Below are 12,281 nucleotides of genomic sequence, written 5' to 3'. Positions count from 1 at the left end.
CCAAAATAAAACCTGAGTCTTGAATATGGGTAATCACCTAACTCAGCTGAGCATATTAATTAGTAACAAAAACATTCACCAGGCTGAATTTAAAACCACCTCAACTCAGATAATAATAACTGTTAACTACTGTAACATACATAAGACCAAGTTTTCATTTTAACTAAATTAACAGAGAACACAGTGCCTGCAACACAGAACTGTTCAGAGCTAATGAACTCATGACTCATGACTCTGTGCACTGGTGTGCAACTATGCCTAACACCCTGAAATTTTCACAGAGCAGGTAGTAAACCTACTCAGCCCACTTAACTAATACTACATCCCCTCTATACTATCCTTCCTAGTGGTCAAGGAGCTTAGTCTGAACACTTTCAGTAATACTGTCTTTGAAGACTATCCATATGCCAACTTGGAAGAACTATGTAATTTACCAAAATAAAAAGTTGTTTTCATTTACTGAAATGAAAAATGTCTTCCAGAAACTTATCTTGTATTAATTTAGGGCATACTATAACAAATCCAATCCCCTTTCTACCAGAAATATTTCTAACATATGGAGAAAACAGTTACGGCTCATCAATTCCAGGTTAAACATACATATATCCTTCATAAGACAGAATCCCCCAGTAAGAGTCATATAATGTTATCCAAACTATCTACTAACAAAATACATTAGCCAGTGAGCTCAATTTTATTTATTATCCTTCAAAGTCTATGTTATAAATACAATTAAAAACTCAATTAAATCATTTAGGTAGGAAGCTGGAGTCAGCCAGGTCTACTACTGACTCTAGAATTTCCACCCACCAATGCGACCCTCAACAAACTGGAAAAATTAACACATTAAGTAAGCATATTACACTGTTCATTTTCTATATCTACTTTATTGGGGTATGAGATATGCAAAATAACTATCAAACCTGAAATTTAGCCACACAACTGGAATTGCAAAAGTTATACAGTTTTCCATCAGGCATTGTGGCTTGATATTGAGGTAAAGAGTTTCGCTTACAAAAATGGCAAATAATTCCCAAACCTAGGAGAGAAAAGGTATATATCTGATTACTTTATAAAGTAATAAAGATTTTTTTAAAATATCTAAATTGACCTCAAAATAGTTTCTTAATGGAAACTTCTATACACTATCCTTTAATTTCCAAGATTATTTATACGTTAAAAAAATACCATCATAAAGAAGTCTACTATGTCTCTGAACACACACAGACAAATGGAAAAGTCTGTTTCAGATAAAGTTTGGATGGAGAAACAGTTTCAGTTAGGAACAGACATGAACGGAACTTCAATAACTGAAAAATTCAATAAAAATTAGAATTATCAAAATTTAAAAAGTTTTCAATAATACTTTGGTGAAAATAAAAAATAAAGTTTACGTAGTTATTTAAAAAGCATAAAGTTAAGGAGAGAAAGTACTTAGAATATTAGTCATGCTATTAGTGTTTTTAAATTCCAAAATTCCAGAAACTTACTTTGGGACTTTGCATATTTTGTCTTGTGACTGTTCATGCAAGCAGTGGAACAGTATGGCTCCATGTATCCATTAGGACCGATACACTGAGTCATGTCAAAGAACCTGCACTGTGTTCGGCAACCAGTACAAGTGGTCAGTTTTCCATATTTCTAAAATTTTAAGCACAAAAAGATAATTAAGAAAACCACAATTTAACTTAAAAACAATTATCGTATTTTTCATTACACTCTTTCTCTCTGCAAAACAACCTCTAATAACGGCTGGTGGACTAGAAGTACAATACAGCTAACTCAGACTGAATCAAAAGTAATGATCTAAGCCAAGACTCCTTTAAAAATAGTGTTTTCCTTATTAATTTAACAGAATCCCTACATATAACTTACAACTGAAAATCAAAGAAAGGCACAGAGATTTCTGATTATGATAATGACACACTTTTTGGTCATTTCACAGAAGAAATGAAATGGACCTTAAAATGTAAGCCTTAATAACAAAATGAATATGGTCCTTCAGAGAAATAAATCTGAAGACATTAATACTTATTCTATTGAACTGCTGCTGTCCAAGCACTTTTGGAATGTCTCTTAAAACTGATTTACACAAGAATGGCACAGTGGGCCAAGATGGAGGCATAGGTGGAGACACCATGCCTTCTCATACAACCAAGTTTAGAGACAACTAAATATTAGCAACAGAAAACACAGCCAGAACACAGAAAATTGAACTTTTCGGAAGTCTGCTAAGAACAAATTCTTCAGCCTGACCGGTAAACAGGAAAACTCAGTCAGACGGACTCAGGCGCGAGGAATCTAGGCACAGGCTTGGACCCAGCGACTGCGGGGAAACAGTGAGGGAGCAGGGTTGCGGGTTGACTGTGGTCACGCATTCATGCAAGGATAGACAAGCGAGGGAGTGGGCGATTGGACCGGACGCGGCCATTTCCCCGCTCTGACCCCACCTCCACATACAGTGTCATAACCCAGCAACTCTGGTGAACCACCTAAGGCTCTGCTTATCACCCAGGGGCGCGAAACAGCAGAGGGGGCTGCCATTTCCCTGCTCTGACTACACCCCCACATACAGCATTACATCCCAGCGACCTGGGAGTCCAAGGCTCCACTCCTCACACTTAACGGCGCGAACAGACCAAAAATGGCTCAAGAAGAACTCAAAGCCCCAGAGACAATAAATCTAAATGATGAAGAAATAGCAAAACTCTCAGACGCACAGTTTAAAACACTGGTGATCAGGATCCTCACAGAACTGGTTGATTATAGCCACAAATTAGACAAATATATGAAGGCGAAACTGACTGAAATGAACGGAATTGCACAGGAAATCAATAGCGATGAAAAGGAAACTGGGACTCAAATCAATGGAGTGGACCAGAAGAAAGCAAGTAATGGCCAAACAGAAAAGAGTCAAGAAGCAAGAATTCAAAAAAATGAGGAGAGACTTAGGATCCTCCAGGACATCTTTAAACGCCCCAACATCCAAATTATAGGGGTACCAGAAGGGGGAAAGGAACAGCCACAAGTGGAAAACTTAGTTGAACAAATAATAAAGGAGAATTTCCCCAATCTGGCAAAGGAAATAGACTCTAAGAAATCCAGGAAGCTCAGAGAGTCCCAAAGAAGTTGGACCCAAGAAGGAACACACCAAGGCACATCATCATTACATTAGCCAAGATTAAAATGAAGGAGAGAATCCTACAAGCAGCAAGAGGTAAGGGGACAGTCACCTACAAAGGAGTTCCCATCAGACTGTCAGCTGATTTCTCAAAGGAGACCTTACAGGCAAGAAGGGGCTGGAAAGAAATATTCCAAGTCATGAAATCCAAGGACCTACATCCAAGATTGCTCTATCCAGCAAAGCTTTCATTTAGAATGGAAGGGCAGACAAAGTGCTTCTCAGATAACATCAAGTTCAAGGAATTCATCATCACCAAGCCCTTATTATATGAAATGTTAAAGGGACTTATCTAAGAAAAAGAAGTAAAAAAACATGAACAGTGAAAGGACAACAAACTCACAGTTATTAACAACCACACCTAAAACAAAAGCAAACTAAGAGGACAGCTAGATCAGGAGGGGAAACATAGAAATGAAGATCTCAAGGAGGGTTAGCAACAGGGGAGTGGGAGGAGAAGGGGGGGAGAAGGTACAGAAAATAAGTAGCATAGACAGTAGATAGAAAATAGATGGGGGGGCAAGAATAGTATGGGAAATATAGAATCTAAAGAACTTGAGACACATTGTCATAAACTAAAGGGGGTAATGGTGGGGACGGGGGGACAGGGTGGAGGGGAATGAAGGGGTGAACAGAACAACTGTAATGGCATAATCAATTAAAAAAAAATTTTAAATAAAAAAATAAAAAACCTCAAAAAAAAAAAAACCAACTGATTTAGGACTTCCAGCCAAGACAGGGACATGGGCAGATACACTTTGCCTCCCCCCACAATTAAAAGGACAGAAAGAAACTTGAAAACTAAAAATAATCAGACTGCCAGAAAACTGAACTATTTGGAAGTCTGACGACCAAGGAAACATTCATCCAGACTGGAGGGGTGGAAAGGAATTCCACTAAGGTGGTGGCTAGAGGACTGCTGCAGGCAAGGAGAGGCTGACAGAGCAGGCGATCTGACATTTGTGCGCATAAACCAAGAGGAACAACTGGGGAGCGAGACAAACCACACAAACCAGGGTTCTAGTACAGGGAAATAAAGCCTCAAAATCTCTACTTGAAAAAACCTGTGGGGGTTGCGGCAGTGGGAAAAACTCCTAACCTCACAGGAGAGCTCACTAGAGAGACCCACAGGGCCCTAGAATGTACACAACACCACCCACCCAAGGAATCAGCACCAGAAGGGCCCACTTTGCTTGTGGGTAGCAGCTAAGAGCCAGCAAGCGGCACTGTTCCCTCTCAGACCTCTCACCCACATACAGTGCCGCAAGGTAAATGTGGGTTGCCCTGACCTGGAGAATACCTAAGGCTCTACCCCTTATAATCTTACAGGTGTGGCAAGACAAAAAGATATGGCCCAAATAAAAGAACAGATCAAAGATAAAAAAAATACAACTAAAAGATGAAGAGACAGCCAACCTATCAGATGAAGAGTTCAAAACACTGGTAATCAGGATGTTCACAGAACTGGTTGAGCATGGTTGCAAAAATAGATGAAAAAGTGAAGGCTATGCAAAGTGAAATAAAGAAACATATACAGAGAACCAAGAATGATAAGAAGGAAACTGGGACTCAAATCAAGAATGTGGAGCAGAAGAAAGAAAAACATTCAACCAGAACAAAATGAAGAAACAGGAATTCAAATAAATTGAGAAAGGCTTAGGAACCTCTGGGGCAACTTTACACATTCCAACATCCAAATCATAAGGGTGCCAGAAGAAGAGGAAGAACAAGATACTGAAAATCTGTTTGAAAAAAAAATACAGGAGAACTTCCCTCATCTGGCAAAGGAAACAGACTTCCAAGAAGTCCAGGAAGCTCAGAGACTCCCAAAGAAGTTGGACCCAAGGAAGCACACACCAAGGCACATCATAATTACATTAGCCAAGATTAAAGATAAGGAGAGAATCTTAAAAGCAGCAAGAGAAAAAGAGACAGCTACCTACAAATGAGTGCCCATAAGACTGTCAGCTGATTTCTCAAAAGAAACCTTACAGGCAAGAAGGGGCTGGAAAGAAGTATTTCAAATCATGAAAGGTATGGACCTAGTGCAGCAAAGCTTTCATTTAGAATGGAAGGGGCAGATAAAATGCTTCTCAGATAAGGTCAAGTTCAAGGAGTTCATCATCACCAAGCCCTTATTACATGAAATGTTAAAGGGACTTATTAAGAAAAAAGAAGATTAAAAATATGAACAGTGAAAGGACAGCAAACTCACAATTGTTAACAACCACACCTAAAACAAAAGCAAACTAAGCAGACAGCTAGATGAGGAGCGGAACCATAGAAATGAAGTTCACATGAAGAGTTAGCAACAGGGCAGTGGGAGGAGGTGGCGGGGGAGAAGGTACAGAGAATAAGTAGCATAGATGGTAAGTAGAAAATAGGGGAGAGGACAAGAATAATATGGAAAATATAGGATCTAAAAAACTTTTGACACATGGAAATGAACTAAAGGGAAGAAATGGGATAATGGGTGTGCAGGGTGGAGGGGAATGAAAGGGGGTAATGGGACAACTGTAATGGTATAACCAATAAAACATATTAAAAATAAATAAGAGTAAAAAAATAAAATAAAATTTCTTATTTTGATCATTTTACTACAGTTAATCTTAAGTGTATGCATTTATTATGCATGTGCTAATTTATTCATCTGGTTTAATGAGAATAGATTTGAAAATGATTTTGAACAAAACATTTTATTTATTTTTCAAGTAAGCACAGAAAAGAGGGACTCTGATATCCTATAAATAAATGCCTATAGTGGACAAGTACTGTGCATTAAAAAAATATATACCAAAAAATAGCAACAAAAATACCTAAAAACAAATAATCTTATCAAAAGAAAATACATGTAAAATTTATTGAAATAAGAAAGTTTGTATATGTCATAGAGGTAAAGTAAGAAAACAATCTGATATATTTTAAATGCATAAATTTTAATATACAAGTATATCTTGTTTTATTGTGATTCACAGATACTGAGTATTTTTACGAATTTTGAATGCCCTCCACCAGCAAAAAGATCACTTAAGGCTCAGATGACAGCACATTTTAGAGATGAATTAGTTTTTAATTAAGGTATGTATTTTATTTTTTTAGATATAATGCTATTGCACATTTCATATATAGTACAGTGTAAACATTAACACAGTATAGTGTAAACATTACTTTTCTATGTATTGGGAAAGAAAAAGCTCCTACAACACAGTTTACTGAAATATTTGCTTCCTTGCAGTGGTCAAGAACTGAAGCCCAACAAAGAGTACAGGACAATCCAAATACACCTTACCAACAGTGGCAGTGCCACTGTGAAACTATATAACCTTAACCCCTGCTACATTCCTACTTACCTCAGGCTGCACCAGGAAAGAGTCCTGCATGTGATCTCGAACCTCCTTCAGGAAGCTTGGATGACTACCTACCTAAAAAAAAAAAAAAAAAAAAAAAGATTTCAAACACTAACATATAAAGAAAGACTACTAAATTGAAAGGTCAATAAGCAAGCTGTAAAAGTTGATTCTTAATTACTGTTCTGTGACTTACAAATTCATTCCAACTTTTAAAAATGCCTATTTGTTGTCACCCCAGTGCCACTTGCCCAACTTAAACAAGAATTTTTAAATAAGCATAACTATGCCACAGAAAAAAATAAGGACTGGCTGGGCAGAGGAGGACAAAGGGGGGAAAAGTGGGACAACTATAATAGAATAACAATTAAAAAAGAAAAGAAAATTCCTCGTTTCAGTCTGCTAGTAAAGGCCTGCTGGCTTGCACTACATTCTGTTTTTATTTTTAGTTCTCTTTAGTTTGTATTATTTATGTGGTGCTGATTGCTGCATTTTGTTTTTACATTTGTAATTACTATTTATTATTTACATAGTGGCATACATTTTTATTAAACAACTTTAATTTTGTTGTAATTTGTCACACCAGAAAAAATTTTAATTTAGGGCTCCGACAGTGCATCATTTCCTTGTATTTGACTTTAAGCATAACACAGTGATGGAAAGCTCTTAAGCTGCATTTAGTATTTTAGATTGTATAATAATTAGCATTTGTAATTTCATCTAACAAAGCATTTGTGGCCTAATTAAAAATAAATAAATTATAAAACAATAATATGATAATGGGGTAAGGAATTAAAAATACAGCCTTAAATCTGGCCAGCCTATAAGTAGACTTCGCAAAACATCACTTATTTCTCTTAGATAACAGGATCTCATTAAACTCCTTTAATACTTATGATGATATCAAAGCATTTTAAATTAAGTAAAACAGAGGTTATACAATTAAGATTTTCATCATCTGCAAATGGGCTGTTTTGGGAACTTATTTGAAAGAACATATGACAGTTTCCAGCTAAAATTTACATCCTCAGTCCTTGCAGGAAGCATCCTGCTTTCCATTAAAGTCAGGAAACTGTGCAAGAAAATAAAAGTAACTGAGAGAAGTGTTAAGCATTTTATACAGTCTCAAGTACCAGCATTTGGTACACTCCCGAAACTAATTAAGCGACAGGAACATAGGTAACAATGGCAGCCAAGCTCAATGTGAGAGACAAGGATCAAGAGAAGAGGGACAAGAAACGATCCCTAGTTCCCAAGCTCCAGGAAAACACATCATTAGAGTGGCTTGTGCAGTGGTCTCTAAACATGTCTGATTTTGCTGCTTTATCAGTAACAACATATGCGTGGGTTCCCATTTATTTACTTAATGTATTATTAACACAGGACAGGAACATATGAAAATATTTTTTAAATAAAAGATGAAATGATATTTTACTTTAACTTTTATTGTATTTAATGCAAGAAAAAAGTATTTTTATATCCACTCAAGTGGATTCATCTGGTGTCAGTGGAGGCTCCATGCAGCCAGCGAGAGCCCAGGGAAAAGAGAAACTCCCACCCAGCATAAGGAGCTCCTTCCCACCATGGGTGTCAACAGAGGCCAAGTGAGAGCCTGACTTGTACCTCCTCTTGGAAATAATGAGATTTCCCTAGCAGAGCAGTGTCAAATAAAACCAGCTAATGTAGAGGTTTACATACAATCCAGAGTACCATAACACAATATCCCAAACGTCCAGGCTGCAATTTTCAAAAATCACTTATCCTACCAAAATCCAGGGAAACAACAATGTAAATGGCAAGAGACAATCAAAAGATGCTAACACTCAAAGTACAGAAATGTCAGAACTAAGTGACACACAAGCAACCATGATAAAACTGCTTCAACAAGGAACAAAAGTCACATAACAATGAATAGAGATTCTTATAAAAAAATAGAAGATAGGAGAAAAACAAAATGGAAATTCTAATTGAAAAAACTACAACAGAATTTTTTTTTAATGTCATGTTATAGTCAGGTATGTCAAAAGAACACAGGAGAAAAATGAAAGTGCTCTCAATGGCCAAAACTAAAAAATTATGAGCAACAAACTAAATAAAGCAGTACTACATTATAAACAAAAGTATAAAATCAATACCCATGAGTCCCTCCTGACAGTAATAAGTGACTGAATAAATTAATAAATGTAGGAGGCCAATTTACTATGCAGAAAAATCCCAGTTACCTACATATTGCCCACCAAAGGAGAACATGATTTCATTCCAAAGAGTACAACATGGAAACACAGGCAGGGTAAGAGCTTCACAATGCAGAATTCTGACAAACACTATGTCTGCAAGGTAATAACATCCATTTCAATGGTCATAAACCATGCTCATAGATTTGCCCTTGTATGTGATGAAAATGGCAACAGTATTCAAGTAAACACCTCTGTAACCTTCCTCCTACAAACCCATACCCTAGTCTGTCTAATGATGACAAAAACATCAGACAAATTCCAACACAGGGGCATGTTAGAATATACCTGATTCCTAAAAACTGCCCATGGTCAAAGAAAGAAAAAAAAAAAAAAAAGGGAGGGTAGAAATGGAGAATGAAGAATTTTAAAAAATTGTAAAGGTCATCAAAAACAAGGAATCTGAGAAAATACCACAACCCAGAGGAGCCTAGGGTGATCTGATTACTGAATATAATATGGTATACTGCACGGAATCCTGAAACGGAAAAACATATTATGAAAAAAGTAAGGCAATTCAAATAAACTTCACCTAATAGTATTACTATCACTTGATTAATTATAGGTAATATAGCATACTAATTAAAAATATCAAAGGCCCTGGCTGGTGTAGCTCAGTGGATTGAGCACGGGCCAGTGAACCACACAATCGCGGTTCGATTCCCAGTTAGGACACATGCCTGGGTTGCAGGCCAGTTCCCAGCAGGGGATGCACAAAAGGCAACCATACATTGATGTTTCTCTCCCTCTCTCCTTCCCCCCTTCCCCTCTAAAGATAAATAAATAAAATCTTTATTAAAAATAAGAATAAAAAATAAAAATATCAATAAAAGGGTACACTGGGGGGAGGGAGGACTATAACATGAAAATTCCATATAATCTGCTCAATTTTCCTTTAATACTAAAACTGTTGTTAAAATATTAAGCATTAGTAAAAAATAACAAAAACCTCTAAAAAGAAAAACCCCAATGGAGGAGACTAATAGCAGAAGGAGAAGACAGAGGGAACAATCAGTGAGGGAAAAAAGAAATCATCCAATCTAAACAACAAAAGAAAACAGATTTGGAGAGGAAAAAGTTTTTTAAGTGGAGCCTCAGGGATCAGTAGGACTGTAACAAAAGATGTAACTTTCAAGGAAAAAGACAGGGCTGAAAAAACATTCAAAGAAATGTCTGAAAATATTGCAAATTAGGCAAAAGACAATAACCCATATAAGAGTCTGAGCAAACCCTAGAAAGGACAAACCAAATCACAATACTAATTTTTTTTTAAATCTTAATGAAAATTGGAATTAAATTAAAATTTGAATAAAAAAATAAAGACAAAAAAATCTTGAAACCACCGAAAGACATGGAGAAATACAATTGGAATGATAGCCTAGGAAGACAAAAACTTTTAGACAATAGACCCTTTACTTCATCCAAATGCCACAAACAGTAAAAAAATGTGGCACTAACTCCACCCACAGCAGCGAAGGCCAAGTAGAAGGCCAAGTAGACTTGCACCTCAGCCTGACTTCAATATAATGACCCAGCATCCAGCCAGGGTGACAGCACAAAGACAAGGAGGGAGCCTGAACTTCTGCCCATTAGGAAGGGGTAAGTTCCCTCCCTCCTACACCCCCAAGGTGAGTACTGAGAGTCAGTATTTTCACCAATAACTACCAGTAATAAGGCCAAAATTACAATTATAGAGACTGAAAAAACAAATAAAGGAAAGTGAACAAAATCTAAGGGAACTGTGGGACAGATCAAGTAGACCAACACATGCATTATGAGGGACCCAGAAGAAAAAACAAAACAAGGTTGAAAGATTATTTGAAGAAATAATGGATGAAAACTTCACAAATTTGATAATGAATACAAATCTACAAACCTAAGAATCACAACTTATAACTGGGATAAACTCAAAAGAGAGACACAACAGCATCACAACCCAGCAACCTGGGAGTCCCCACGCTGACGAACACCTAGGACTCCGTTCCTCATAAGTAACAGACGCGAACAGATCAAAACATTGCCCAAGAAGAACTCACAAGCTCCAGAGCCAATAACTAAGTGACCAAGAAATAGCTAAGCTATCAGATGCACAGTTCAAAACACTGGTGATCAGGATGTTCACAGAACTGGTGGATTTTAGTCACAAATTAGAGGAACATATGAAGGCTAAACTAATTGAAATGAAGGGAAATGCACAGGAAACCAATAGTGATGGAAAGGAAACTAGGACTCAAATCAAATCAAGGGAGTGGACCAGAAGGAAGGAAAAAATTACCAAACAGAAAAGGATGAAGAAACAAGAATTCAAAAAAATGAGGAGAGGCTTAGGAACCTCCAGGACATCTTTAAATGCCCCAACATCCAAATTATAGGGGTACCAGAAGGGGAAGAAGAACAGCCACAAGTGGAAAACTTAGTTGAACAAATAATAAAGGAGAACTTCCCCAATCTGGCAGAGGAAAGAGACTTCCAGGAAATCCAGGAAGCTCAGAGAGTCCCAAAGAAGTTGGACCCAAGAAGGAACACACCAAGGCACATCATCATTACATTAGCCAAGATTAAAATGAAGGAGAGAATCCTACAAGCAGCAAGAGGTAAGGGGACAGTCACCTACAAAGGAGTTCCCATCAGACTGTCAGCTGATTTCTCAAAGGAGACCTTACAGGCAAGAAGGGGCTGGAAAGAACTATTCCAAGTCATGAAATCCAAGGACCTACATCCAAGACTGCTCTATCCAGCAAAGCTTTCATTTAGAAGGGAAGGGCAGATAAAGTGCTTCTCAGATAAGACCAAATTCAAGGAGTTCATCACCACCAAGCCCTTATTATATGAAATGTTAAAGGGACTTATCTAAGAAAAAGAAGATAAAAAGATGAACAGTGAAAGGATAGCAAACACAGTTATTAAGAACCACACCTAAAACAAAAGCAAACTAAGCAGACAGCTAGATCAGGAGCAGAACCGCAGAAATGAAGGTCACATGGAGGGTTAGCAACAGGGGAGTGGGAGGGGGAGAAGGGGGGGAGAAGGTACAGAAAATAAGTACCATAGATGATAGGCAGAAAATAGATGGGGGGAGGGCAAGAATAGTAGGGGAAATATAGAATCTAAAGAACTTGAGACACATGGGCCTAAACTAAAGGGGGGGAGTGGTAGAGGAGGGGGTATGCAGGGTGGAGGGGAATGAAGGGAGGAAATAGGACAACAGTAATGGCATAATCAATAAAATATTTTTTAAAAAAAGAAAGAAACTCTGTGTGGGGTGATGGGTGATGATGCAGTGTACAGATGATATTTTATTGAAATTGTACACTTGAAACCTGTATAGTTTTATGAACCAATGTCATTCCAATAGATTCAATAATAAAAATAAATAAATGAATAAGTGATTAAAAAAACTTTATCAAAAACTGATGAGCCAAAGAAAAACAATACATACTGGCAAGAGGGTAAATTCATCAAGCAGATATGGTAATTACAAAGATACATGCAGCAAATATCAGAGTCCCAAAATATATT

At 37.2% G+C, this 12,281-nt stretch overlaps 1 protein-coding gene across 2 annotated transcripts in view; it reads right to left on the bottom strand.

Moving 5' to 3' along the window:
• The window catches only part of ZMYM2 (zinc finger MYM-type containing 2), a 114,215-nt gene that overhangs the window by 48,186 nt on the left and 53,748 nt on the right, over positions 1-12,281 (bottom strand). For both annotated transcript variants that reach the window (XM_053672834.1, XM_053672835.1), the window contains 3 exons: positions 6,532-6,603; positions 1,491-1,641; positions 924-1,039 (listed from right to left, as the gene is read on the bottom strand). In XM_053672834.1, coding sequence (XP_053528809.1) covers positions 924-1,039; positions 1,491-1,641; positions 6,532-6,603 — 339 coding nt within the window. The remainder of the gene's footprint in view (positions 1-923; positions 1,040-1,490; positions 1,642-6,531; positions 6,604-12,281) is intronic.

The sequence above is a fragment of the Artibeus jamaicensis genome, unplaced genomic scaffold, assembly GCF_021234435.1.
Source record: "Artibeus jamaicensis isolate MK-2021 breed Jamaican fruit bat unplaced genomic scaffold, CSHL_Jam_final contig_793, whole genome shotgun sequence".
NCBI classification, from domain to species: Eukaryota; Metazoa; Chordata; class Mammalia; order Chiroptera; family Phyllostomidae; genus Artibeus; species Artibeus jamaicensis.
Note: the sequence above shows the minus strand (reverse complement) of the source record. Positions and strands in the feature narration are given on the sequence as shown.